Below are 27670 nucleotides of genomic sequence, written 5' to 3'. Positions count from 1 at the left end.
TCGGCGCGTTTTATACGGATGACGTGGTTCCAGTCTTGTGGTATTACAACTGCGAATTATATATTTTATCTTCAGTGACCGAGTATGGGATATGCAATGTATGAATGAATGCATGAATGAATGCATGAATGAATGCATGAATGAATGCATGAATGAATGCATGAATGTCAAATGAATGTCAGTCATGAATGAATATGCAAAAAATTGGTGTTAATTTCAAGATAGCCCCTATTTAGGCATTTCCTTAATCAAAGGAGTATTACACAACGTTTCGGTCACTCGTATAATTGACTCCTCCATTAGAAACCCGTTTTTGGCAACCAATCTCTAATCAACACCCTCCTAACAAGATGCCATCGATGTATGATGAAAAATAAAAATACAGACAAACGACCTTGGTTAGCGCAACATATATAAACAGAGAAAAACTGTGGAAAATCTAACAAATTAAGCTACTTGGTCCAGTGGACTCGATTCCCTTTCTTAGAAAGCACAAATGTAAAAGAAATAGAAGGTAAGATGTGCTTTTCCCGTGTACTTATTTCGGTGACTACTAAACGAGCGGAGGTTCGGCATGGCTCTAGTTGGGTGGCTCTTATAGTTCACTATATGCGGTTTTGGTTCTAGACAGGTACTCGAATTGCTCGTACTATCATCTGCTAAGATTAGCACGAAGCCTCGGTCATAACCCATCACAGGCTCACGAGTTCAATTCGAGGGATTACATTTACTTATGCCTATCCGGAGCGACAAGTTAACTCACGAAAGCATAAGTCATATGTAACCCGAAAGTATTCACTAGCCTGTGCGGAGGGACGAGTTAACTCACGAAGGCATAGCGTTTACTTTCACTTAAACGGACAGAGCCCGGGTAGAGAGCTTATGTTAAGCAAAATGCAAGTGCACGGTGTGTGGGAGAAACTTGCAATCCTTCCATTTATTTTAAAACTACAAAACTAAAACGAAAGATAAAACAAATTAGGAGATACGTATGTATGATTTTTTCAAAAACAAAACTTAAGGATCATGATTAAATATTAATTTGAACACGAAAATTTAAAAATTTTGACAACACGCGTTTAATTCAGCTCGACTCTCAAAAATGGAGGTCCCCAGTGGAGTCGCCAGCTGTAGCAACGTAAAAAAAAAAATTTAGTTTCGCTTGGTCGCTAATTGTGGCGATTTATTAAACATTTGAAAACCAACTTTCGATTTTATTAACAAAGGAGTCGCCACCGATCCTTTTTATAGGTGTGATCGGACACCTAACAAAATTATTTTAAAACAAAAAGAAGGCCAAATTTAGGTCTACGTGAAAGTCCGAGAAAAATTGGGGTTCGAGTCGATTCACGCTGAGGAAGGTATTAGCACCTCGCGACGCCCAAAATTGGTATCTCATAAACATGTGTTGACTTGATTTTCAAAATACGAGTTCAATATAATATTTAATCGTGATCCGATTGAAAATGAGAATTTTAGTTTTCGATTTTTTTAGAAAGGGTGTCCTGCTTAACACAAGCCATTTAATTTCACCCAACATAGTGATGAAATCGATGGCTTAATATTAAATCGGTACATTGCCTTATTTTTGAAATTAATTAAAACATGAGAAAAAATATTCCTAAAGTAAGAAATTAAAATAGATAAAGGACGAAAAAAATGATATCATTAATGAAAAATATTAACATGGAATACTAGAATATTAGAATAACAATAATAATGATATTTACAAAATAAAAACAAATCATGTACTAATAATAAAATAGGAAAAATGATATATTTGGTAATAATAATATAAAATAATAATATGTACATAAAATAAATATATATATATGCATATAATAAAAGTATGTAATAATAATAATAATAATATCTACAATAAAAGAAAATATTAGGAAACGTACATAAAAAATATATACATAAAAATTTACAACAATAATATATATATATATATACATATGTACATAAAATATACACTAATATAATAATAGTTATAATAATACTAGCAATAGTAATAATTTGTAATAATAATATATACAATATGGTTTTTAAAATATATATATATATGTATATAATAGTATTTAAGAATATATACATAAGAAATATATAACTAATGGCATTAAAAATATATACATAATATATATAAAATACCTAAAAAAAGAAGGGGAAAGAAGAGAGAAGGAGGGGAAAGAAATCCGCCAAGGGGGTCGGTCACGGTTGATCATCGGTCACGCCTGTCAAGTCGGCCATCACGGCCATCGCCATACAGTGGCGGAAAAGGTAAAAAATTTTAACAATATATGTATATATAAAGAAAGAAAAAACAACACAAAAAAAAGAAAAAAGATTCGAAAGAAGAGGAAAAAGAAAAGATGCAACCTTTTTATTGATGTTTCTTTTGTGTTCAAAATTTGAAGGATTTTTTGTATTTTTTTCAATCTTTGTAAAATCCCCCTCACATGATTTTGAATGGCTTTTATAGCCATCTTTTACATGATTTTCTATTATTTCTTTTTCTATTTTGTAGGTGGTGGTGGTAGACAATGGATATCAAAATGGGAGGAAAAATAGGGCAAGTGGGAAAGTGGCTAGGTGGTTACGGTTTCTTGGTTTTTTGGGGGTTAGGTTTTTTTTTTTTGGGTTAGGTTTTTTTGGGGGGCTTAATGGGCTTTTGAATTGGGTTTAATATTTGGGTTTTGTAATGGGTTTGGGTAGATGTAAATGGGTCATGGGTTAAGGGTTTTAGTGGGTTTAGAACTAATGGCATTAAAAAATATATACATAATATATATAAAATACCTAAAAAAAGAAGGGGGAAAGAAGAGAGAAGGGAGGGGGGAAAGGAAATCCGGCCAAGGGGGGCCGATCACCGGTCGATTGTCGGTCGTCGCATGTCGTAAGCCACTACCACCACATACACTGGTGGTAAAAAAGGTAAAAAAAATTTAACAATATATGTATATATAAAGAAAGAAAAAAACAACACAAAAAAAAAAGAAAAAAAGATTCGAAAGAAGAGGAAAAAAGAAAAAAATGCAACCAAAATTTGAAGGGATTTTTTTGTTTTTTTTTTCAATCTTTGTAAAATCCCCCCTCCTTTCTTACATGATTTTTGAATGGCTTTTTATAGCCATCTTTTACATGACTTTTTATTATTTCTTTTTCTATTTTGTAGGTGGTGGTGGTAGACAATGGATATCAAAAATGGGAGGAAAAATAGGGCAAGTGGGAAAGTGGCTAAGTGGCTAGGGTTTCTTATTTTTTTTTTGGGGTTAGGTTTTTCTTTTTCTTTTTTTTTAGGGTTAGGTTTTTTTTTCTTTTTTTTTGGGGTTAGGTTTTTTTGGGGGGGATTAATGGGCTTTTGAATTGGGTTTAATATTTGGGTTTTGCAATGGGTTTGGGTAAATGTAAATGGGTCATGGGTTAAGGATTTTAGTGGGTTTAGAGGTTTGGTTGGGTTTTGATATAATCGGGCCCGGGCAATTTGGGCTTCTACAAAAATAGAATTAAAAATAAGAGAGACAAATTATAAACAAAATCAACTAACAAGATACAAAGGGGACCGGCGTGTAACATGCACGAATGCGCAGGGATTGAATCTGGAAATAGTCCAGACCCCAAAATGCAGTGCTAAGCTCGGACCACGGTGCGAACGCGCGCAAATTAGGGGGAAATTTTAAAAGAAAAAGAAATCCGAAATGTGAGCTGATTTGCACATAGCACGAAAGGGGAGGGGCCTGTATCGCAAATTCCCCATTTGAGGGACAGAGGCGCTGATCCGGGTCTTAGGATGGGTCGACGCGCGGAGCCTCAATGTCCCAAACGGCGCTGTTTTCATAAACAGTTTATTTGAAACCCTTTTTCTTTTTTCTTAAACAGTTTATTTGAAACCCTTTTTCTTTTTTCTTTCTTACCAAACGCAGCCCTCATTTTATCCCTGATTTGTAGCCCCCAAAAAACGATTTGTTAGGGTTCCTTCCAGCGACTGCCGATCCACCATTTCATTAGGTGGTCAGCGATGCACAGGCCACGACCAGATTTCCCCAACGACAGCACCATGCGAGGAACCAGGTATGCCATCTTATTTCTTTTTTTTTTTTTAAAAACATCTAGATCTAATGCTATTCTAAAAAATGAAACCAAATATAAAAAAGAAACTTAATATCATCCGACCCTCACCCGTATCTCAATATTTCTGAGATATTCGGGGTTTCATTGGTGTCGTTCCGAACGTTTCTTTCCTTTATGCTAAAGTCGTAAGGAAATGAGAAGAAAAACAAACGGATAAACAGACTTGAAGATCACCTTTCTCTTTGGTTGCTTTGTATTGCTTGCGTATATTTTCGTTCGTAAATGTTCGTACTCGATTACAAAGATTAAAATCTTGCTTTATAGCCGAAAAGAAAGAGGAAAATAAATAAGAATAATCAAAATACAATATGTGTTCCTTGTTTGCATTTGCTGCTGTGTTTGCCTCATTCGTTTGCAGGTACGGAGTACCGGGCAAGGGTGTGGCTGCTGGATGGTACGGAGGCTGGGGCTGCTGTCCGATTGTGGCGCGTCTACTGCTAGGGCTAGGTTTTGGCAAAATTTGTTAAGCATTTGGGCCGTTTGGGCTCATTCCGGGTATTTAGTCTTTGGGTCATGGGTTAATTTGGGTATTGGTTTAAGGTATTAGTTTGAGTCAAAGCTTGTAAATGGACTGTTATAAGATATTTAATGGACTGTGGTTTTTATTTTTTATTTTTTTTTTGTTTTGTTTGCTTGGGCGGGCAAATTTGGCCCACTACAATTATTATTATTATTATAAAAAAGTTAAAGTTAAGTAAATATTTCATAAAAAGTTATGAATGTGTAGTTTTATATTAGAGTAAGTGAATCATTTTTAAATGTAATTATTATAATTATAAGCATAATTCTAATTTTGGAAAAATAGTTTATTAAACTTTATAATATTTTATTTATGAAAGAAACAATTATTCATAAATTATCAATTATGTATCGATAATCATAAATTTAATCGATTATATGGCATATTGCAACGATTTAATTATAACTAATTAAAACTAGCAATTAATTAAACTAATTAAAAGAAATGACACAACAAAACATTAGGTATATGAATAGTTTAAGTATTAGCCTTCCTTTTTACACTTTTGAATGATTTATCAATTTAATAGTTTAATTTAAAATAATTTTTAAAAGATATTATAGATGATTATGATATTTATTTAATTTTTAATTTACTTTATAAATATATAAATGAATCTAGACTATTAATTACAATTTTATTAATAAATAAATTTTAAATTTTAATCCTAAAATAATTCACTTTCAAAAGTTAAAAATCGAATCAAACCATTTGATTTAATTTTTATAAAAGAAAAAATCAAACCCAACTGAAAACAAAACTAATAGTCAAAGAATCCAGCTCACCTTTACCTACTATGTTGCTAGTCTATTTCGTAGCCCATAGAATAATAAATTACTACAGTTTTCCCCTCCATATATTCTTAGGCTACTACATGCTTTCTAGGAAGGTGGGATCAAGTTAAATAACAAGGATGCAGAGACAAACTACCTCAGTAAGGAGAAACAGTTTGCTAAGTAATAGCTGCAGTGCCGAATTGTTGGCTCATAAACCATTGATTACATGCCTTGGCAAACGAACAAGCACCATTTACTTTTCTTTCCCAAACCTACAGTCCATACGGAATCTCCTCATTTCTACAGTCGTGTCTTGTTTTAATCTCTTCTTTTTCTTTTTTTTTTCATGTAATGGTGTCATGTCTGAAACTATAATGGTGAGTAGAGAAATGGATTTTCTCCTTCTAAACCCTCTTGCTTAGTATCCTAAAAAATATTAGAGCGAGGGAGTGTGGATGGAGGCTATAAAAAGGAGGAGAGATGAAAATGAATAGGATGGCATGGCATGGCATGGCAGAAAGGGGCAGTGGTCTTGAAACAGTCCATCAAAAGCTCAGCTTCTTTTGTAATGCAAAGGCAATTTTGTCCAATTAGATGACTTTTTCTATGTTACATATTATTGTGGAATTATATTTGGGTTATGTTAATTATTTAGTGAATATTTAACCTGTTATAAAAGATGATATTTTTGTGAAAAAATAAAATAGAATAAAATAAATAAAAATAAAGAACACATAAATTTTACGTGGAAACCCTTTCGGGAAAAAAACCACGGGCAGAGGAGAAGAAAATTCACTATGTCGAAAATTTTTTTACTTAAATACAAGAGGAATAGACTATGTCTATTTATAGGCTTGCAAAGCCATATTCTAGTAGGATTGAAACACCTTATCCTAATCAATATAAAATAGATGGAGTTTAATAAGGTTTAAAACCTTATTCTAAAATAAAATAAAAGAAGTCTAGTTTTATATGGATTTTACTTTTATTTTATTTTCCATCGTATTTTATTTAAATAAGAATTTGGGTCACTTAATTCTAACAATCTCCACCTTGACACAAATTCTCAATGAACAAGTTCTTCATCGCGAACTTTCAATAAACAAGTTCTTCACCTCTTCCAAAAACCCTTAAGGGTTTAACTTCAACAATGAACACCAACCAAGTCTAAGCAATGCTCAAACTTGGTTATAGGAAGTGACTTAGTCATCATATCTGCAGGATTTTCATGAGTGCTAATTTTGCTCACAACAATATCACCACGAGCAATAATATCACGAACAAAATGATACCGAATATCAATGTGTTTTGTTCTCTCATGAAACATTTGATCTTTTGTAAGAAAGATGGCACTGACCGTCACAAAATATCGTGGCTGATTTGAAGGTCTTCATTGAGTTCACTAAATAGTCCCTTCAACCAAATAGCTTCTTTACAAGCCTCAAGAATCGCCATGTACTCAACTTCAGTGGTAGACAAAGCGATCGTAGTTTGCAAAGTGGCTTTCCAACTAATTGCACAACCTCCGATTGTAAAGACGTAACTCGTGAGAGATCTTCTTCTATCAAGGTCTCCAAAGAAAATCAGCATCAACATACCCTATAACTCCATCTTTAGTTCTTCCAAACTGTAAGCAAACATTAGTAGTGCCTCGTAAGTATCTTAAAATCCACTGAACTGCTTTCCAGTGTTCTTTACCAGGATTCGCCATGTATCTCGCTAATCTGACCGATCGCATATGATAACGGACGTGAACAAACCATAGCATACATGAGAGATCCCATCTGCACTAGAGTATGGAACATGTGACATGTACTCAATCTCATTATCGATTGAGGAGATAAGGCCGATGAAAGTCTGAAATGGTCGCTAAAGGAGTACTAACAGCTTAGCACTCTGCATATTGAACTCGCAAAGAACTTTCTCAATGTACCCTTCCGACTTAGGTACAATTTACTTGCTTTTCTATCTCCGAGAATCTCCATACCAAGTATCTTCTTTGCTGGTCCTAAATCTTTCATCTCAAATTCTTCACTTAGTTGGGCTTTAACCTTTCTTATCTCTCTTTATCTTTTGTCGCTATCAACATGTCATCAACATAAAGAAGTAGATACACAAAAGAACCATCACTGCTTTTTCTTAAAGTAGACACAACTGTCAAAACTACTTCTTTTGAAATCATGAGAAGTCATAAAGGAATCAAACCTCTTGTACCACTTGTCTTGGTGATCTGTTTCAAACCGTAAAGGGACTTTTTCAGAAGCAAACATAGTCCTCTTTTTCGAGACTATAAAACCCTCCGGTTGTTGCATGTAAATATCTTCCTCAAGTTCTCCATGCAAAATGCGCTTTTACATCTAACTGCTCAAGCTCCAAATCATGCATGGCAACAATACCAAGCAAAGCTCGAATCGAACTATGCTTAACAACCGGAGAGAACACATCTGTGAAGTCCACTCGAATTTGATGTAACCCTTTGCAACAAGCCTTGCTTTATATCCGGGTTCTTCAACTCCGAGTCCCTTCTTTCTTTTTAAACACCCATTTACAACTAATGACCTTTTTACCTTTAGGAAGTTTTATAAGATCCCATGTTCTGTTTTTGTGGAGTGATTCCATCTCCTCTTGCATAGCAAACATCCACTTTTCTCGAGTCTTCACACTAATCGCCTCGAATAATTAAATGGCTCTTGATTCGCATCTATATCTTCAGCCACATTTAAAGCATAAGCAACTAGATCAACCTCGGCATACTTCTTTGGAGGTTTAATTTCTCTTCTTGTCCTGTTTTTGGCGATAGAGTATTGCGGTGAAGAAGCAACTCTATTCTCAATTTTGTACCGGCTTGAGGAGTTGATTCAGATTAACTGATGCTCCACCGCTTTTGGTTTTCTTTATTGGAAGAGTCTTTAAGAGATAAGTTAGGTAGCATAGCGCTTTCATCAAAAACAACATCTCTGCTAATCACAACTTTTCTATTTTCAGACACCATAACTTATAGCCTTTTACACCACTTTATAACCAAGAAAACGCATTTAATGGATCTCGGTTCCAATTTTCCATTATCAACATGAGCATACCCAGACACCCAAAATCTTTAAATCGAATAATTAGCGGGATTACGCACCATACCTCTTGTGGAGTCTTTTTCTCAATGGCAACGGATAGAGATCGGTTGATCAAAAACATGCAGAGAGGTCGTCACCAAAATGACTTTGTAAGTTGGCATTTGACAACATACATCGAACCTTCTCCATGATCGTTCGTTCATTCGCTCGCAACGCCGCTTTTGTTGTGGAGTATGACGAATCGTCAAGTGTCTCATGATCCTTCCGACTTGCACAATCTATTAAACTCATCGTAACGTAACTCTAAGCCATTGTCTGACGGAGGTATTTTATCTGCTTTTCCGCTTGTTTTTCAATCATAATTTTCCAAGACTTAAATGTGGAAAACACATCGCTTTTCGCTTCGTGAAGAACGCCCAAACTTTTCTCGAAAAATCATCAATAAAGGTTAGCATATAATTAGCTCCACCTCTCAAGGCACTCGACGGCCCCACGATCGTAATGGATATACTCCAACGTTTCCTTCGTGTTATGGATTCCTCTAGTGAATCGAACTCTCTTTGCTTCCCAAAACACAGTGCTCACAGAAATTCAGTTTGCAAATTCTTTGCCCATTAAGAAGTCCTCTTTGCTTAATTCGCCATGCCATTCTCACTCATATGCCCTAGGCGATATACCAAAGTTTAGTAATATCATCATCCGACAAGGAAGAGGAAGCGACAATTGCATCACCAAGAATGAGAGAACCTCAGAAACATATAACTTGGCAATCTTTCTTTGCCCTTTCATCACAACAAGGGACCCTTTGAAATCTTTAAAACCCCACTTTCATTGTGTATCTGCATCTTTTGAATCAAGAGTACTCAACGAAATTAAATTTCTTTTCAATTCGGAACATGCCGCACGTCACTAAGTGTTCGACAACTCCATCAAACATCTTAACTTTAATTGTTCCAACACTGCGTTTTTACATGAAGCATTATTTCCCATCAAAACAACACCTTTGACATCGTTTCATAAGTTGTAAACCAATCCCGATTGGGACTCATGTGGAAGGTGCACTGAATCAAGTATCCACTCGCTTACTTTAGAATCATTGATGAAGCAACTAGAAGTTCACCATCATTGTAGTCTTCTACAACATCGCTTCACCGAAATTTTCGGTCTGTTTTCCTTTTGATTCGCAGCCTCCCATTTAATCTTATTTTGTAGCTTATAGCACTCAGATTTAATGTGCCCTTTCTTCTTGCGAAGTTGCAAGTTTTACCTCTGCTTGAAGATTTCGATCTACCCTTAGATTTACCACGAGGATTCCGTTCTGTGTTCTACCACGATCATCATCAACATTCCGGTCTTGTCTCCCACGAACAATGAGACCCTCTCCCGAGAGTTGGGTTTAACCACAAGATGCTTCATCTTATCATACGAGGTTAAAGAATCATAAACCTCATCAACCGTGAGAGACTCGCGGCTATATAAAATCGTGTCTCTAAAGGTTGAATAAGACGGGGCAACGAACAAAGTAGAATCAACCCTAGATCTTCCTTATCATATCGAACCTCCATGGCCTCCAAGGTTGAGAGAATTTCTTTAAACACTGTTAAGTGTTCGTGTCTGACGCACCTTCCTCCAAACGATGAGCATAAAGACGCCGCTTCATATGCAACTTGCTTGTTAGAGTTTTTGACATACATATTTGTTCTAGCCTCTTCCATAATGCAATGGCAGCTTTTCTCTTTCATCACATCCCGCAAAATTTCGTTGGACAAATGCGATGTAATTGTGTTAATGCCTTTCGATCCTTACGCTTCTTCTCTTCATCTGTTAATGTCAAGGCATCTTATCTATCCTAGCAGGCATCCTCTAGATCCATCTGCAAGAATCGCTTGCATCTTAATTTGCCACAACGCAAATCTGGTGTTGCGATCCAACAATGAATTTCATACTTCAAAGACGCCATTACCGTGATCGAGATGAATAACCCTAAGCTCGATACAAATTTGTGAAAAATAAAATAGAATAAAATAAATAAAAATAAAGAACACATAAATTTTACGTGAAACCCTTTCGGAAAAAAACCACGGCAGAGGAGAAGAAAATTCACTATGTCGAAAAATTTTTACTTAAATACAAGAGGAATAGACTATGTCTATTTATAGGCTTGCAAAGCCATATTCTAGTAGGATTGAAACACCTTATCCTAATCAATATAAAATAGATGGAGTTTAATAAGGTTTAAAACCTTATTCTAAAATAAAATAAAAGAAGTCTAGTTCTATATGGATTTTACTTTTATTTTATTTTCCATCGTATTTTATTTAAATAAGAATTTGGGTCACTTAATTCTAACAGATATTGATAGAAAATACAAATTTGAATCGAAATTTTTCAAAACAACTTCTTAAATTATAAATTTTATATTGGATGATGAAAATCTAACTTGTAGTAAATAATAATCTTACTAATTAATTCATCATCATAGCTTTTATTAAATAAACAGAGGAAAGTGAGATGTAGCACATCTTTGTATAAATTCTGTTTGTTGAAAAATCACACATTATTGAATTTAATTAATAAAACTGTTCATTCCTTTAAAGTTCCACTCAGATAAATAAATAAATAAAATGTTTTAGTCAACACCACGAGTTTTCCATCTATAAGATTGAACGCTGATTCATCATCCACAGCTTTTCTTCTTGATAACCTTTTCTATTTGAATAAAATAGCTAGCCTTTTTATTTAACATATTTTCCTAAAACCTTAAAATATCATTATCTATAATGTCATTAAAAAGTAATTTAATGACATTTTAGTATGGATGTTGTCAATTATTAATTATTTTAATGTTAAATTATAAAATAAATATTTGAATATTAAAATATAATTTAAGTCTCTATTTTTTATATTTAAAATTTAGTTGTTTTTAAAAATTTAGTGTTTTTATTTTTGAATTTAAAAATTTAAATTTAATTATTAACATCATTAAATTCGTTGGTTTGACATTTTAAAATTAAAAAAATATATTCAATTAATATTCATGTAAAAAATAATATTAAAATTGACTTGCATTTAACAAATAGTTTTAATATTGCAAACAATTTTTAAAAGTTATATCAGTATTTTAATCAAAATAAATGTACCAAATTATGTCTAAAAGTTGAAACTATAAAAATTAAATTTTAAATTCGAGTGTAGCAAAGACACCAAAATTAAAAATTGACCAAGAATTGAAATTGAAATTTGAGGGGTTTTCTGTAGATGTCAACCATAGTTACATAGATTTTGGGGGAACGGATTCAAACTTTTTTCTCAAAATTAACGCGACTCTTTTAAAATTTTTAGATAAAAAGTTAGATATAATTTCATTTCCTTAATTGAATAGAAGGTATCTAATTTATTGAGTTTGTTTGAGTTAGGTATTTAAATTATTTTTTGAGTGAGAAGGAGGGGGCAGGACGATAGGAGAGTGGTAAATTATTTTTATTCTTTAAAATATTAATATAATTATTTTTATTTAAAATTAATAAAAAATTAATGACATTAACAACAGATATCAACTTCAGAACGGAATCAAAATTTAAGTACTCAAATTTATCAAAAAATATTTTAGATACCCAACTCAAACTAATCCAATAATTTAGGTACTCTTGTTTAATTAAGCCAATTTCATTGAATAGTTTATATGTCATTTTTACTAATAATTTCTCTAAAAGACTTGTCTATAAAATTATGCCATTTACTCTTCTCACTCTTTCTTAATATTTTCTTTTCTTAGATCAATAATTCCTTAAAGAATGGAAGTCTGTTTGATGGTGAATTATCGTCCATCAATCTTTGCCAAATTCGATTTATTATTAGCGAAAAATGAAATGTAGCATGATTGATGTGTAGAAACTACTTAATAATTTATTTGTCTTGTTTAAAAATAAATTTGTTTTTTAATCAAAATATTTTGATAAAGAAGACTTTGGTTATTTTAATTATTTATATGTGAATACATTAATAAATTAATAAAATCACCAATTTACTATAGTTTGAGATTTGTAATGAACAAATAAAATGGATTTAGATCCATAATTGTAGAATATCAATAACCTATTAATAGTATCCGTTGGTATATGGAGTCATCTGAAAATTTTAAATAATTCAATAAAATACATGAGAAACGTAATGCCAACATCTCTAAAAATAGTCAATCATTGAATAACATTCAAATCTTAGTAGCACTTGGATAACCCATAAATATCTTATGTTGGCTAAGCCTTAACCTTTTCTCATGTATGACTTTTCTCACACATGTTTTTACTCCATTATCATCTTCAATCTTGTTTACTCCCTATCAAAATATTGACTTAAGCATTAGAGAGTGCCCCAAACCACAAGCTTCAACACCTCTAAACTCACTCATGTCTTGCAATTTTACTGACTACAAAATTCAATTCATTGGCTACAAAACCCTTCTCACTTCATTTTTCAAGCCCAACAAAAGAAGAATAAACAATTGCGTTTGTGGCAAACAAGCAGAAAATCCATAGCTCAATCTCCTCATTGTTGTTTCATGTTGTTCTTTGGTTTTCATCTCTCTCATTTTTTTTTCTAAATTTCATCTCATTATTGAAGCATGTTTTTGAAGTGGCTATCTATGAGCCAATGGAAGTGACCAGTAAAATTGTTATACACATAATTTGCCTTATTTGGTAGCATATTTTACTAAAATATTTTGATTATTTACTTGCATTCTTATCTCATGTTTATTATTGGAAAAGAGATTGAATCGAGCAATGTTACTTTTCAAATATTCTTATATGATCTACTTATCTTACATACTAATATATGTAATTCAAGAAGATATGAGCAAACTTTATGATCTTTTGTGTGAATCAAGATAATTGATTTGATGAGATTTGGGTAAATTAAGATAGATTAAAGCTTACTCTGTGACGTTGGATTCTTGATTTAAATATGGAAGGTTTGTTCAACGTGGATAGATGTTTTATTGTTAAAACAAGTATTTTTGAAGTGACCATAGAAGTGCCAACATAAGTGGCAGTACAGTTTGTACTTTGACAGGAAACATAATTTGTCTTATTTGGAGTTGGAAATCTTTTCAACAAAATAATTTGGGTAATGATTGAATATCAATCTTGTGAAGCAAAAATGTTTAAAGATCGGATCGGATCAGATCGAATCCAACAATCGAATCCCTTTGATTGTAGAGAACGGATCAAAATTACATTGAAGACATATATCTCCAAAAATCCATTTTATATTAGTCTTTATTATTATATTGTATCTTAATATTTATTAGTTGTTGTTTAAGAAGGATTGAATTGTAATTGATCTTTAGTATGTTATCAAGTCTTAAACACTCTTATATATTGAGAGACTTGTATAAGTTTTATGCGAGACATGCTAGTATTTGTTTCTTCATTAAGGAACTTGTATTTGAGAGTGCGTTGAAAGTGTAAAGCAACTTTGTTGCTTGGTTTTACCGCCTAAGTTCTCAATTGGAGAACTAAAAGGTGAGTGATCTAGATCTATAGGTAAAAAAGTGAGGTTGCTATGTTGGGATGTGATAAGACTTAAATCACTTGTTGTATTAGGTATTAAAGATAGTGGATTTACAAACTAAGCTAGGCTCTACAGATGTAGGGAAATCGAACAGCATAAATAATTCATCTGTGTTTCAATTTTTTCTATTGTTTATAACAATGCCATATGAAGTGTCTACTTCCACTACCACTTCGGTCATCACTTATGCACTTTATTTTTCTTAAGCAATTATTGATTAGAGGTCCAACACTCACGTTATTTTTGGGCTTCATATCTCTCATTTATTTTTGGATTCCTTTCTATGTTAACTTTCTCTATTTTGGGGTTCTTAAACTTAAGAAATCTTAACTTTATTTTTGGGCCTCTTAAAGCTTCCTCAAAATATTATATCACCATTTTTGGGTTTCTTGAAGTTTCTCTCTTCCTCAACACATTTAATCTCGATCTTTGGATTTTCCTAAGCTTCCTCAACACTTGTGTCATCTTTTGATCTCTTAAAGCTTGTTCTTAGGCTTATAAAAGCTTTTCTCATTTTTTTAGCTCATTAAAGCTTTTTCAACATTGACATTATTTTTAGGTATCTTGAAGTTTCTTTAACACTCATATTTTGTAGCCCATATTCTATGATCAAAACTTGTAACAATTTTATAGCCATGGTTCTATGACCTTGATTTGTGACAGTGCTTCTATAGCCCAATTTCTACAATCAAATCTTATGGCGACAATTTTGCAACAACTCTAAAGTCTAAATTCTACAACTCGGATTATGTAGCTTGATTTTGTTAGTTTCTTCCAACTTCCTTAACTATCAAATTCTACTTTATAACTCAAATCAAGCTATACATCCTCATCTTTCTATTGCATTTTATAGCTTTTTTTAGCTTCATATTATTTTTTTATGTTGGATGAACATGTAGTTTGTTGTCTCTTTTCTAAATTTTTACAAACTCTTTGGTGTTATTTTTGTATGAGCATTTGTTTTTTTGGTTTCTTCTAGTTTCATGTAGCTTTTCTTGTGTTGTTTTTTGGTATACATATATTTCACACAACATTTTCACGTTAGTTATGGGTGCACATACTTTTTTCAACTTTTAGTAGCCTTTTGTGTTGTTTTTTAATGCATGTATGTTATATTGGGTTTCCGTCTTCTTGTTTCCTGCAGCTTTTATAACTTTCAACTTTTGGTAGCTTAGGTTTAAGTTTTGTCTTTATGTTGGCTTCTTCCTTTTTCCTTGTAGTTTACTATAGCTTTCTACAATCTGAGTATGATATGTTTTTGGGCGCCATACCTTCCATATTCATGTAGCCTTCTGCACACATTACAACTAAATTATCTTTTGTAACTATGCTATCCAATTCTTTCTCTACAACTTCATAGTTTAATTTTATAGATATGTTGATTTATTTAATTTCTTTAGAACTTGTCATACAACCTCTTCAACTTGTCCCTGTAGATTCATTATGTTCATTTCTTATCACTATGTTGTTTTGTTACTCATCTCTACTCTATAACTTTACAATGTAAATATTTCATATTGGTATCTTTTAGCTTCATATAGTTCTCTACAACATCATATAACCTTTGTATTTCTACAACTTTTTGCACATATGTTATGTTGGTTTCTTCCAGTTCTTATTAGCTTCTTGCAACTTTGACGTTTTGTCATGTTGTTTGTTGCTTTTTACAACCCATAATCCTATTTTTCTCATAATTCTAAATCCAATTTCTATTATGATGATTTTAGAGCCTAAATTCTGTGACGACAATTCTATGACACTGTGATTCTAAAGGCATGATTCTGTAGCCTAAATTTAATTAATCTAATGATGCAATCTTCAAATAAAGTTTAGTTTCTTCTAACTCCATATAACTTTAACTTTGTTTTCTTTTTTTCACTTCAAGCAACTTTGGCTTTTCACCATGTATATATGATCTACACTGCAATTTATGCAATTTTATCCTATAACCTATGTGTCCTACAACTTTTTATAGCTCTATAATCTTATTTTCAAAAGCATGCATGTTATATTGGATTCTACAACTTTCTACAAATTCTATCATGTTATTTTTGAGTGTATATATGCTTCCTACAACTTATATAGTTTCTTGCAACTTCACTCCATAATTTATGTTGTTTTGGCTTTTACATCTTACAATCTTATTAAATAATTTTGTTATATAGATCTCTCTCAACAAGGTAATTTCCCACTTCACAAACAATAAAAAATTTCATGGTATATAATTTTCGCATCCACAAATCTACCCACAAAGCATGGTTAAGAAAAATCATTTAAAAGATATTATTCCACCAAACAAATTAGCTTTGAATAAAATACTCAGTCCATAAAGTTAGAACTTCTACTTTGGCTTCTATGACTGTCACTCCCAACCCCAAAACTTGAGGGAGAAAAAATCTTACTATTCAGTGGTAAAATCTTACTCTCATAGAATTGCTTAAGCACATATCATCTAAGAGCTACAACTAAACTTTCAACACTTTTTTCATCTTAAATACTTTCAATTTAGTGGTATATTTTACTTGTAATTTAAATGAACGTATAAAGGAGGTTTTTTAGTTGTATTGGGCATAATTGAATAAAAGTTGAAGTTTTCATTTACTTTGCCTGAAGAAAGTTTTCTTTGAGAGTTGAGTGATTCTTCTCTTGTTTATTTTTAAAATTTGTTACTTTCAAAATCTTTCGATGAGTGTAAATCTTCAAGTTTCAAGCCCAATTATTAACTTTTTAGGAGTCCTTATTTTAAAGGTTTTGTAGGGGTTCAAGTCAGATCATTGACATTCTCAGATACAAGTTATCAAAGCGTTCTATAGAGCTATTCTATCCTTATTTTCTTTCTATTTATTTTCTCTACTCCTTTATTTTGAAACTGACTTGGTTTAATCCTATATCTTATTTTCATATTCAAACACTCTTTGGGCTAGGAATTGTATTCAACACACTCATGCTTCCTCTAGATCGAATACAATACAATAAGCCTATTCTTTCTTCTTTGATTTTTCTTTCTTTAATTTTCCTTCTTTTAATTCCTTATTTTTAAAATTTTCAAATGTGATTTTGTGGTTTTTTTTAAATTCTATTTATTTCTAGGAATAATTAAATAAATTGCAATTGACATAAAATGCAAATCATTTTTATAAAAAGTTGTAATATGAAAATTATAAAAGAAAATTAAAAATGCTAAAATTTTGAAGTCATGGGAGCTTTTGATTTAGCTAACTCATTGTTGATTTCTTGAAGAAATTGGTGTGAAATTGATAGATTTTAAGCTTAGATTATGAAAAGGACTAGATTGTAATGTTTAATTATTAGTTTTGTACATAAGGACTAAAGTGAATAAAATATATTTTTTTGTGAAACTTTAGTATAAATAGATAGTAGAGAGTCTCTAATGAATATAATTGAAGTTGGTTTTCAAAGCGAGGCTCAAAGATATGGTTATTTCAAATGTAAGGACTAAATTGAATAAAATGTAAAAGTTTAGGGGTATCAAAAAATGAGATTATTTAGATTCATTCATGTCATGGCATAATGTATGAATGTTGGGTATTGATGAATTGAATGAAAGAATTGCATAGATCAAGAATTGGATCAAATTGGAAGTAATTGAGGAAAAACCAAAATTGTTTATTAGTCCCTAGGTAAGTTTGTATGGTACTTATAACTTAGATTGTATATATTTGAATTATATATATGTTTGGTTGTAAATTCAAGTGGTTGTGAATTTATATAAAAGGTAAGAATTGGACTAAATTAAAAAGTGATGATTATATGTGTAATAGATGCCTGTGTGAACTTACTAAAGGTTAGGATACGATTGGCATGTCAATAGGGTCTTGTGCGCGCTTGTACGAGATTGATCACAGATGTTACCGAGGTCCAACATTTGTTGTAGATTCTCAATTATATATGACATAGGTCTAGCTCAGACGAGTAACTTGATGTCGTTTTAAAGGTTTAGCCCGGACAGGTAACCTGAAATGTATATATTTAGCCCGAATAAGGAACTAGTGTGGTGTAGATACTTGTGTATCTGAGCTCATTTACTAGGGTCCATCGAGCGAAACGATTTATATGAAAGGAGAAATTGAAATGGAATGAAATGAACTTGACTAATCAAATGGTGAGTTATTGAATGAATGGTGCAAGAGATATTGATTTGAGTAAGGCCATTAATATGTATATGAATGTAATATCCTTTGAATGAGTATGAACTTTAAATTGTTACTTATTGTCTCATGATTTGGCATATTAAGCATTTGTGGTATTATATGTGGTTTGATTTTAAGCTAATGCTCACCTTGTTGATGTTGTGATTTGCCATGTCTAACCAAACTATGCCAAAGTGTGGTAGCTTATTATATTTAATTAAAAGATAATGTAAGTTTTATTTAATGCCTATGAACTTACTAAGCATTTCATATGCTTACCTAATTTGTTTTCCCTTTTCCTTGTAGATCGTCACCTTGTGGAACATGTCAAGCTGAATCGTCTCGAAGCTCACACTGTCCCCAATTCAATAGCTATTTGGTCATTTTGAGTCTAGGGTTGTGGCATGTATATAAGTGTTTTGTGTAAACTTTAATGTATAAAGTCTATGATGAGTTTAAATGTTGGTCTTGGTATGCGAATTAGAAATGCATGATTTGGAAATGGTGATGCCTAGTTGAAATGGTATATTTTGAGTGACATGCTTGAGATATGTAATGATAAATGGTTGATTTGTTTTATGTTTAAGGCCAACAAGCCATTAATTTATAAAAAGGTCATAAGTGCATGAAGTTAAGGTGATATGGTATGTTTCAAATTGATAAGGCATAGGTATGAATTGATAATTACATGACTTGAATGTTAGGTTAAAATAACATAGACATGTTTAAGTTTAATTGATGAATAAGTGTTGAATGCGTTGTTAAGATGTTGAATTTGAATGTTTGAGCTTGTTTAGCATGATTGGTAAGTTTTGAATTAAGTAAATGTGGTGATTTGTGAACATATTGAATAGTTGTTGTTGGAAACTATGAAATAGGTATCAAATGGTTCATTTTTACCAAACACAAGGTCCATGTCCTAACGACCAACCTATCTCGTAGCAACTAGACATGCTCATGGGTCGGGCTACCCAGCCCGGTCCGAAGGATCGCCCGAAATGTGGGAGGATTGGGGCAAAAATATAGGCCCAAAAATGGGTTTGGACAAAAAAATGAGGCCCGTTTAAAAAATGGGCCGGGCCTCGGGTAAGGTATTTTTGGCCTAGGCCCCACCCGACCCGAATTCACTAAATGACAAAAAAATTATGCTATTTTTTTTATTTTTGAATATTATTTTCTTGTTGTTTTCTCCCTATTTTGCTACCATATTATTATTAGTTGCTCCTATTTTGTTGTTATCATTTGGATATTGTATAAAACTTATTTTATTATTAATTTTGTTATTATTTTAAAGGTATTTGTTAATTTTATTATTATTTTAGAGGTATTTGCTTGTTAAGTTGAATCTATCTTAGTACTATTTAAGTTTACATATTTTTAAAATTTATTTTAATTTGTTGGAAAATATTTATTTTGATTTTTTAGTATTTTTGATGTATTATATATATTTAAAAATTATATAAAATAATATAAAAATAATACAAAGTGCTGTGCTAGGTAGGGCCTTTTTTTAGTATTTTTATTTGGGTCGGGCTTGGGCAAAATTTTAGGCCCATTTTTTGGGCCCAACCCGAGCCCAATGAATGGGCCTAAATTTTTAGTTGAGCCCGGCCCTGGCCCGGCCCATGAGCACCTCTAGTCGCAACATCGATTGTCAGTATGTGACATCGTGACGTCGAGTGGCTTGAAGTTGAGACGTGATATACTGTTTTGGCAATGTCACAACATAGAAGAGATGACATCACAAAGTCGGCCCTGAACTTCAAAAACTTTCCAATTTGATCTTGTTTTGTGTTCGGGTTGATAAAAGAGCTTTTGTAAGCTCGATTAAAACTCGAAATTGATTGCTTAACATGATTTGAATGTAATGGACACGTAACTGCACGTGTGAATGATTATTTGTTGTGTATTTGACTATAGTTGCTCCAACAACAAATGTGGCATCCTGTAACTCAGACCAACGACCGAGTCGGATGAAAGATGTTACATATTCATAATATCTTATAAATATAATAAAATTTTCTATATTTTATAATTTTCTACAATGTCTAATTTTTATAAATTTTTTCATATTTTTATAGTATATTAAAAAATTTATGTTAAAATTTTTATAATTATATATATTTAAATTTATTATAATATTATAATAATTTTTATTTTAAATAATTGAGAATCAATTAAGTGTTGATGTCATCATGTTATAAATTTTTTTCATTGTTAAATATTTTCATCATTACTTAATGGTTTGTCGAAGATTTCAATAAAAAATTTATTTCAGATTCTATTAATTATAATTTTTAATTATTTTATTAAAACTTTTTTTTGACATTTTAACCTATTTAAAATTCAATGCTTCGCTCACATTGCAAACGACGTTAAATTCGGGTGCGTGATTAGATTACTTCTCTTTTCCTCGCCTGTGCCTAACTTTCATTTGAGTCCCACTCTTTTTTAAACAGTGGGGTCCTTTATATGATCTTTCCATTGACTTTTCCTTCATTTGGTCTATCTTAAATTTCACTCTTCTACTTTATGAAAATTAAAAATAGCCCATTTATTTTAATTTATTAAAATTTAATCCTCAAAAATAAGTTATTAATTTAATTAGGTAACACTACTAAGTCTTACCGTTAAATTAGTTATCTAAAATTTAGTAGTTGACTAATTTATATGTACAAAATTAGCATGTCCAACAAATTAGCAAGTTTATGTATTTATTAGTAGTAGGATTAATTTATATGTATTTTAATGAGATAATGAAGTTTTCAAGTAATATTACCCAAGTTTTTAGTAAGAACTGATTTATATTAATTTTAAATATTTTTTATTGTGTCTTAGAAAATATTAATTATGGATAATCTGATTAAGTATTAAAATTAAAATTTAATGGATAACATTTTAAAAAGGTTTAGTTGCCATTTCATGTGCATTTGCATTTGAATTTGGGGATTTCTTTTCCTTTTTCTTTTAAAGAGGGAAATGAAAGGAAAGAGCGATGGGCTCATATTTTGGACTCTTCTTATAAAAATGGAATATCAACGAAAAGTCTCTCTCTTTTCTCTTTCTTTGTTTTTTTGTTATCATTTTTTAATGCGGGTTTGAAACTTTGAAGTTTGAAGGCACCAAGCTTGCATTTTTCTTAAGGACACATTCTGGGTTCTGATCTTGTTATCACATTTGTGTTTCAAAAATCAAAGGCATGTATTCTCTTTTCCTATGTTGGTGCTCTGTTTGTGTTTGTTTAGTTGGTGAGAAAATGTGGGAAAAGAGTGAAACTTTCAAGTGTTTTGGTTGTTGGGGATAGTTACTTATTCTATGTTAGTACTATGTTTGGGAATTCTGCCTGATTGTTTTTGTATCTATAGTTAACTTTTATTGAAGATTTTGGTATTTTTTAACTGATTTTTCTGTTCTTTAATTGGTTAAAATTGTATAGGCGTGTTTGGTCGAGTAGAAAATTAGAAAGATAGATAGATAAGAAAAGAGTGTGAAAGTGAAACGAAAATGATTTTCTTGTGTTTCTGGTAAGGGAATAGATTGAGTAAATTTACTCACAAAATAAATCATTTTCAAAATTAAAAAAAAAAAAAGAAATACAAGATTTCCATCATATTTAGATTTTACTTTTAGAATTTTGATTGATAAAATATAAACTGGTAAATTTCTTTTCTACCCATTCTGCCAGGACAATCTATATGCTTTGGTTTTAATTCTAGGATAAGCTTATTTGTTAGAAATTTAATGGTTAGTTTTTTAAGGATTACAACTTTATTTGTAAAGTTGAATGTTTAAGGAAAATTTATGATGTATGTCTCTTTGTTTTTTTTTTTTTTTTCTGTTAAATTCATGAATTGTGGGGTTTTAGTGTGCTCTGTTTCTCTCTTTTTATGTCAATTTCAGGCTCTGAATTTTTTGGATGAGTTGATGAGTGTTTTTCTTTTTGTTTTCTCTTTGTTTGCAATTTTTGCAGAAAGAAAAATATTTTTCAATGTGCAGTGGTCCAAAGAGCAAACAAGCTCAAACTAGTTTCTCGATGGAGGGTGAGTCTCATAAAGAAGAAGGGCTTCCTCAAAAGTTGTCTATTTTGCTAGAGTTGTCGGCTTCAAATGATCTGATTGGCTTTAGACGAGCTATTGAGGAAGAGGGTTATGACATTGATGAGTCAAGCTTGTGGTATGGAAGGAGAATGGGATCAAAGAAACTTGGGTTTGACGAAAGAACACCCCTTTTGGTAGCTTCCATGTTCGGGAGCAAAGATGTGGTGAATTATATTATCAAAAGTGGCTGTGTTGATGTTAACAGGGCTTGTGGTTCTGACGGGGCAACGGCTCTCCACTGTGCTGCTGCTGGTGGCTCCTTTGAGTCAGCTGAGGTTGTCAAAATCTTGCTTGGCGCCTCCGCTGATACCACTTCTGTTGATGCAAATGAAAACCGGCCTAGTGATTTGATTGATCCAGATTTGGACTCAGCTTTTAGCTCGAAGAAGAAAATGCTGGGGTTTTTGTTGAAAGGAAAGGAAACTGTTGGTCAAATAGCGGGTTTGCATGCTCAGGTAGGAAATGAAATGGAAGGGCAAGAGCAGCAACAAAATTCAATGGCTCAGGCTTTGAAGGAAGGAACTGAGAAGAAAGAATATCCAGTCGATCTTACTCTTCCAGACATTAAGAACGGAATATATGGTACAGATGAATTTCGGATGTATACTTTTAAGGTCAAACCTTGCTCCAGGGCTTACTCTCATGACTGGACTGAGTGCCCCTTTGTTCATCCTGGGGAGAACGCGAGGAGGCGTGATCCTAGGAAATATCATTATAGTTGTGTCCCTTGCCCTGAATTTCGTAAGGGTTCCTGCAGGCAGGGTGATAATTGTGAGTATGCACATGGTATTTTTGAGTGCTGGCTTCATCCTGCTCAATATCGAACTCGTTTATGCAAGGATGAGACTAATTGCACCAGGAGGGTCTGCTTCTTTGCTCACAAGCCCGAGGAGCTTCGTCCATTGTATGCTTCAACAGGTTCAGCAGTGCCTTCTCCAAGATCTTATTCAGCTACAGGTTCCTCCTTAGACGTGGGTTCGATGAGCCCACTTGCTCTTGGCTCTCCATCTATTATGATACCTCCGACATCAACACCACCCTTGACCCCTACCGGTGCCACTTCTCCTATGGGTGGAGCTATGTGGCCTAATCAGTCTAACATCTTGCCTCCTACTTTGCAGCTTCCTGGTAGTAGGTTGAAAGCTGCGTTAAGTGCCTGGGATATGGATTTAGACATGGAACTATTTGGGTTGGAAAGTCATCATCTCCACCAGCACAAGCAGCTAATTGATGAGATATCTGGTATTTCCTCCCCAACCAGCTGGAACAATCCCTTGTCTACTGCTTCAGCCTTTTCTGCCTCTGGTGACCGAAATGGGGAATTAAATAGGTTTGGAGGGGTGAAGCCCACTAGCCTTGAGGATATTTTTGGATGTCTTGATCCTAATAATTTGCCGCAATTACAGGGAAATTCACTTGACGCTGCAGCTCCTCAGCTGCAATCTCCCACTGGATTGCGGATGCGTCCGAATATTAACCAGCAGCTCCGTGCTAGCTACCCTACCAACCTAGCATCCTCTCCTGTGAGGGTGTCTCCATCCTTTGGGATTGAGCCCTCTGGGCCAACTGCAGCAACACTTTTAAGTTCGAGGTCAGCTGCCTTTGCATACCGAAGCCAGAGCTTTATTGAGCGTACTGCTGTGAATTGTCATTCAGGGATATTTTCACCAGCTTCTTCAGCAAATGCAGTGCCTTCTAACCTTTCAGATTGGGGTTCCCCTGATGGCAGATTAGACTGGGGTATACAAGGAGAAGAGCTAAACAAGATGAGAAAATCTGCTTCTTTTGGGTTCCGAAGCAATTTCAGAAATGCAGTACTCTCAATGTCATCAAGTTCTGATGAGCCTGATGTGTTTCGGGTACAGTCTCTGGCGAAGGACACTTCCTCTGGACAGTTGAGTTTGGAGGATGAGCAGCAGCAGTGTCATCTTAGTTCCGGGGGTGCGGAGATGCTCCCTGCCTGGATGGAGCAATTGTATGCGGAGCAAGAGCAGATGGTGGCCTAAAAGCAAAGCCGGCCCCCAACTTGGCTCCTAAGTTAACCATTAACTAGTTTTCTTTTCGGGTCATTTTTGTTAGAGTTGAGCTTTTGTAATTGGAATGAAATGGAGATGGGAAAAAATTGATCGCTCCCTTAGGAGAGAATACAAGGTGAGCAGAAGAGAGGCTTTCTGCTAATACTGCTCTTAGATTCTCAAGAATAATGTCTTCTTTATTCTCTTTTTGTCACAAAATTTGGTTCATTTGATGAATGGGGTTCCATATTCATCCAAGTAGAAACATGATTTGCAGAAGAGGGTTCCTTTTTCTTTTTCAATTTCTGGAGGATGTGCATATTTTATGTAACACAAATTGCTGCATTATTTAATATATATGTGTATAAGATTTCCAGTGAAAAGTGCTTGCTTATTCTTTTACTTGTTGAGGTTTTGTATTTGCTCATTTCCTCTAGGGACAGAAGGATGGATCTTTGGATGTGAGTCCCTCCCCACTTTAATCATTGTTTTTATCTTTACAATGTTATTGCTTCATCTTACTTTGGGCATTTGAAAAGGTGGGTGGCTCATTGGTTCCATGATTCTATAACGGCAATCCTGCATGCTTGTATCTTTTAAATAGCTTTCTTATTGAGTGGGATGGACACTAGAAACCTGGAAGAATGAAAAAACAAAGATTTTTTTGGCTTCTCATTAGCAAAAAATAGAAATAAAAAATAGAGCTTGATTTTCTCCACATTCATTAAGGTTTCTTGGGGATGTAGAAATCAAATGATGAAAAATCTTGTTCAAAATAAATTAGAGAAAGGCTGCTGCCGGCATTTGCCTGCTTTGGGATTGTTTTATTTTGGTGTCGTGAGGTTTTTAATATTTTCTCAAATTTATTTGTTTAATGTGCGTAAAATAAAAGAATTATTAGAAATAAATCTGACAATTAAATTTGTTACATCTTGTGAAAGCAATACGAATAACAGAATTATTAACCATCAAGTCTCAATTTATCCTCAAATAAAAGAATTATTTGTTTAATGCTTCTTTCTTTTTTTTTTTTTAATTTATGACTAAGTCCTCAAGCAATACAAGTAAGCTTTCTAAATAGATTTCTTGTGAAAATCTGTCCATTCATAATTTATCTAAAAAACGAATTCATTTATTAATCATCATATTAAATCTCAACAATTACGTCTCATCTTTAAGGCACATCATAATACCACTCTATTTAGTTCTATCGCATTAAACAACTTGCCCCAAATCCATTAATACCTACTCAGCACATGGCACATGGGATAGTAGAGGACAAGTATATGAAGACTCATGTCCAAGGATCAGACCAAACTATCTACATCTCTCCTCCCAGCCTAGCTCAGGGCACATCCTCTCTTCCTTTTTGTCTTTCCTTCCCAATACTCCAATCATTCTTTCTGACAGCTCTTTGCCCTGTCCTAAATAGGGTGAACTACCCATCTTCACCATTTATCCATTAGTGTATCAACAACTGAGACAGTGAGCATGAACCCACTTCTGACCAAGTAACATTTCTAATGGACCAGGCTAATCGAAACAACCAAATTACCAAGACCTACAACAACAACCAAACTATCCAATACATTAATCAGACTCAACCACAAAACCAAAACTTTGGAATGTACTATGACGACCTATACAACCTGGATGCCCAACATTCTCCTTTACAACAAATATATTACGAAGCTTACCCTAGTCACCAGCCCACGAACCAGAAAATTACAACTTAAAACCAGAATAACTCTCACCAGTTTTCTAAGTTGCAAGAAAAAGTTTGGAATTGGCAAGAGCAGTTTAGACAATCTCAGGAATTCCAACAACAATAGCAACAAGTATACAAGCAACAACATTAACTTTTACAGTGTAAAGTGCAAGAACTATTGACGGCCCAGCGCCATCAGAGGGGATGGTGTAATGACGAAGAGACAAGAGCTTTCTCAATCAGGCAAGGCTAGGACCGCAATTGGAACCGATAAAACCGACAACAGAGAAATAAAGCAGGCAACAACCCAAGGGCCGATAAGGGAATTACACAGTGAAGGGATCTGGAGTATGTTTTCATACAATATGGAATGATGAATTTCAAACTCTTTGCAAAGAGTTGCAGGATTTGCAGACTGCACAGCTGCGTTATACAAAATGAATGCCAATCACTCAGATCCCCTAGCAATGTGTATCCAGACAACTTAAAATTGCTAAAAGAAGTGTACGATGGTAAAAAGGATCCCACAGGCCACCTATTGCAAATAACAAGCTGCATGGATATTTTTGGGCATCAAATGAGTTAAAGTGCAAAGTCTTCCCTACGACACTCTGAGGGAATGCAAAAAACTAGTAAAATTCTCTCACACCCAGGATTATTTAGCAGCTTTTGATGAATTGTCCGAACTCTTTGTTGGTCATTTTGTTGGGTTTTTGAACAATTTATCCAAAGGAAGTATGAAGTTCAGTCAAGAACTTGAGCAACAACGTAAAAAATCCGAATAAATAATGAAGGAAGATTGAGCTTCAAAAGGTTCGATATTTGCAGGATAAACAAACAGAATTTTACTTGGTAAAAGAAAGCAAAAATTGAGAGATTATTTTTCTTGAATGATTTCTATTGAAATTCATTGATTAAAAAATATGGCATACTGCCAATATATATACCGGTCATAAGCTGATCAGCTTTAACATATTAACTATTTTTAGATTTACTTGCACCACTTACACATTGCAACTTGCAAATCAACTTGCACAATTAGGTAAGTTGATCTATCAATCTTATCAGTACCCAATTAAATACAATACCTACTTAGTTCTAATTTAACTAAGTTACAAAATATTATTTAGAGTAACAAAATGAAACTGAAATTGAACAGTCGCATCAATTTTAGTAGCTGCATGTACTTCATCCAGAAATACTACAGGAGCTTGATCTTCATACTTCATCCACATAACTTGGACTGTATGTACTTTGTGTGCTATAAGTGCGGCTTGATCTGCTTCTTCATACTTCATCCGCATAACTTATGTTGCATGGTCTGCTCCTTGGTTACTTTATCTGCTGCATGCATGCCAACTTCAACACTCCTCCTTGGCTTGTATGCTGCAAACTCCCATTTTGGCTCTTAAATCTTCAAATCTTGACACACTAAGGGGCTTTGTTAGGATATCAGCAAGTTGTTCTTCAGAACTGCAATGAATCAGCTTTACTTCTTGAGCTTGCTCCATCTCTCTAACAAAGTGAAATTTGATCTTGAAGTGTTTCGTTCTCCCATGGAACACTGGATTTTTTGCAATTGCAACAGCAGATTGGTTGTCACAATTGATCTCTGTTGCTTCCTTTAGTGTTG

The 27670-nt window shown here is 33.3% G+C and overlaps 1 protein-coding gene across 2 annotated transcripts; it reads left to right on the top strand.

The window, feature by feature from the left end:
- The first annotated feature begins 21177 nt into the window (after positions 1-21177).
- Positions 21178-24712, top strand: LOC108460170 (zinc finger CCCH domain-containing protein 66-like). 2 transcript variants are annotated; one of them, XM_017759564.2, is made up of 2 exons: positions 21178-21414; positions 22188-24712. In XM_017759564.2, the coding sequence occupies exon 2, from the start codon at positions 22206-22208 to the stop codon at positions 24318-24320; it is 2115 nt and encodes a 704-aa protein (XP_017615053.1). In that variant the 5' UTR covers positions 21178-21414; positions 22188-22205; the 3' UTR covers positions 24321-24712. The 2 variants fall into 2 exon arrangements, with proteins under 2 accessions (XP_017615053.1, XP_052887139.1); XM_053031179.1 differs by lacking the exon at positions 21178-21414 and adding an exon at positions 21421-21741.
- The last annotated feature ends 2958 nt before the right edge of the window (positions 24713-27670 follow it).

The sequence above is a fragment of the Gossypium arboreum genome, chromosome 7 (assembly GCF_025698485.1).
Source record: "Gossypium arboreum isolate Shixiya-1 chromosome 7, ASM2569848v2, whole genome shotgun sequence".
In the NCBI taxonomy this organism is placed as follows: Eukaryota; Viridiplantae; Streptophyta; class Magnoliopsida; order Malvales; family Malvaceae; genus Gossypium; species Gossypium arboreum.
This window is presented reverse-complemented; position numbering and strand designations above follow the sequence as displayed.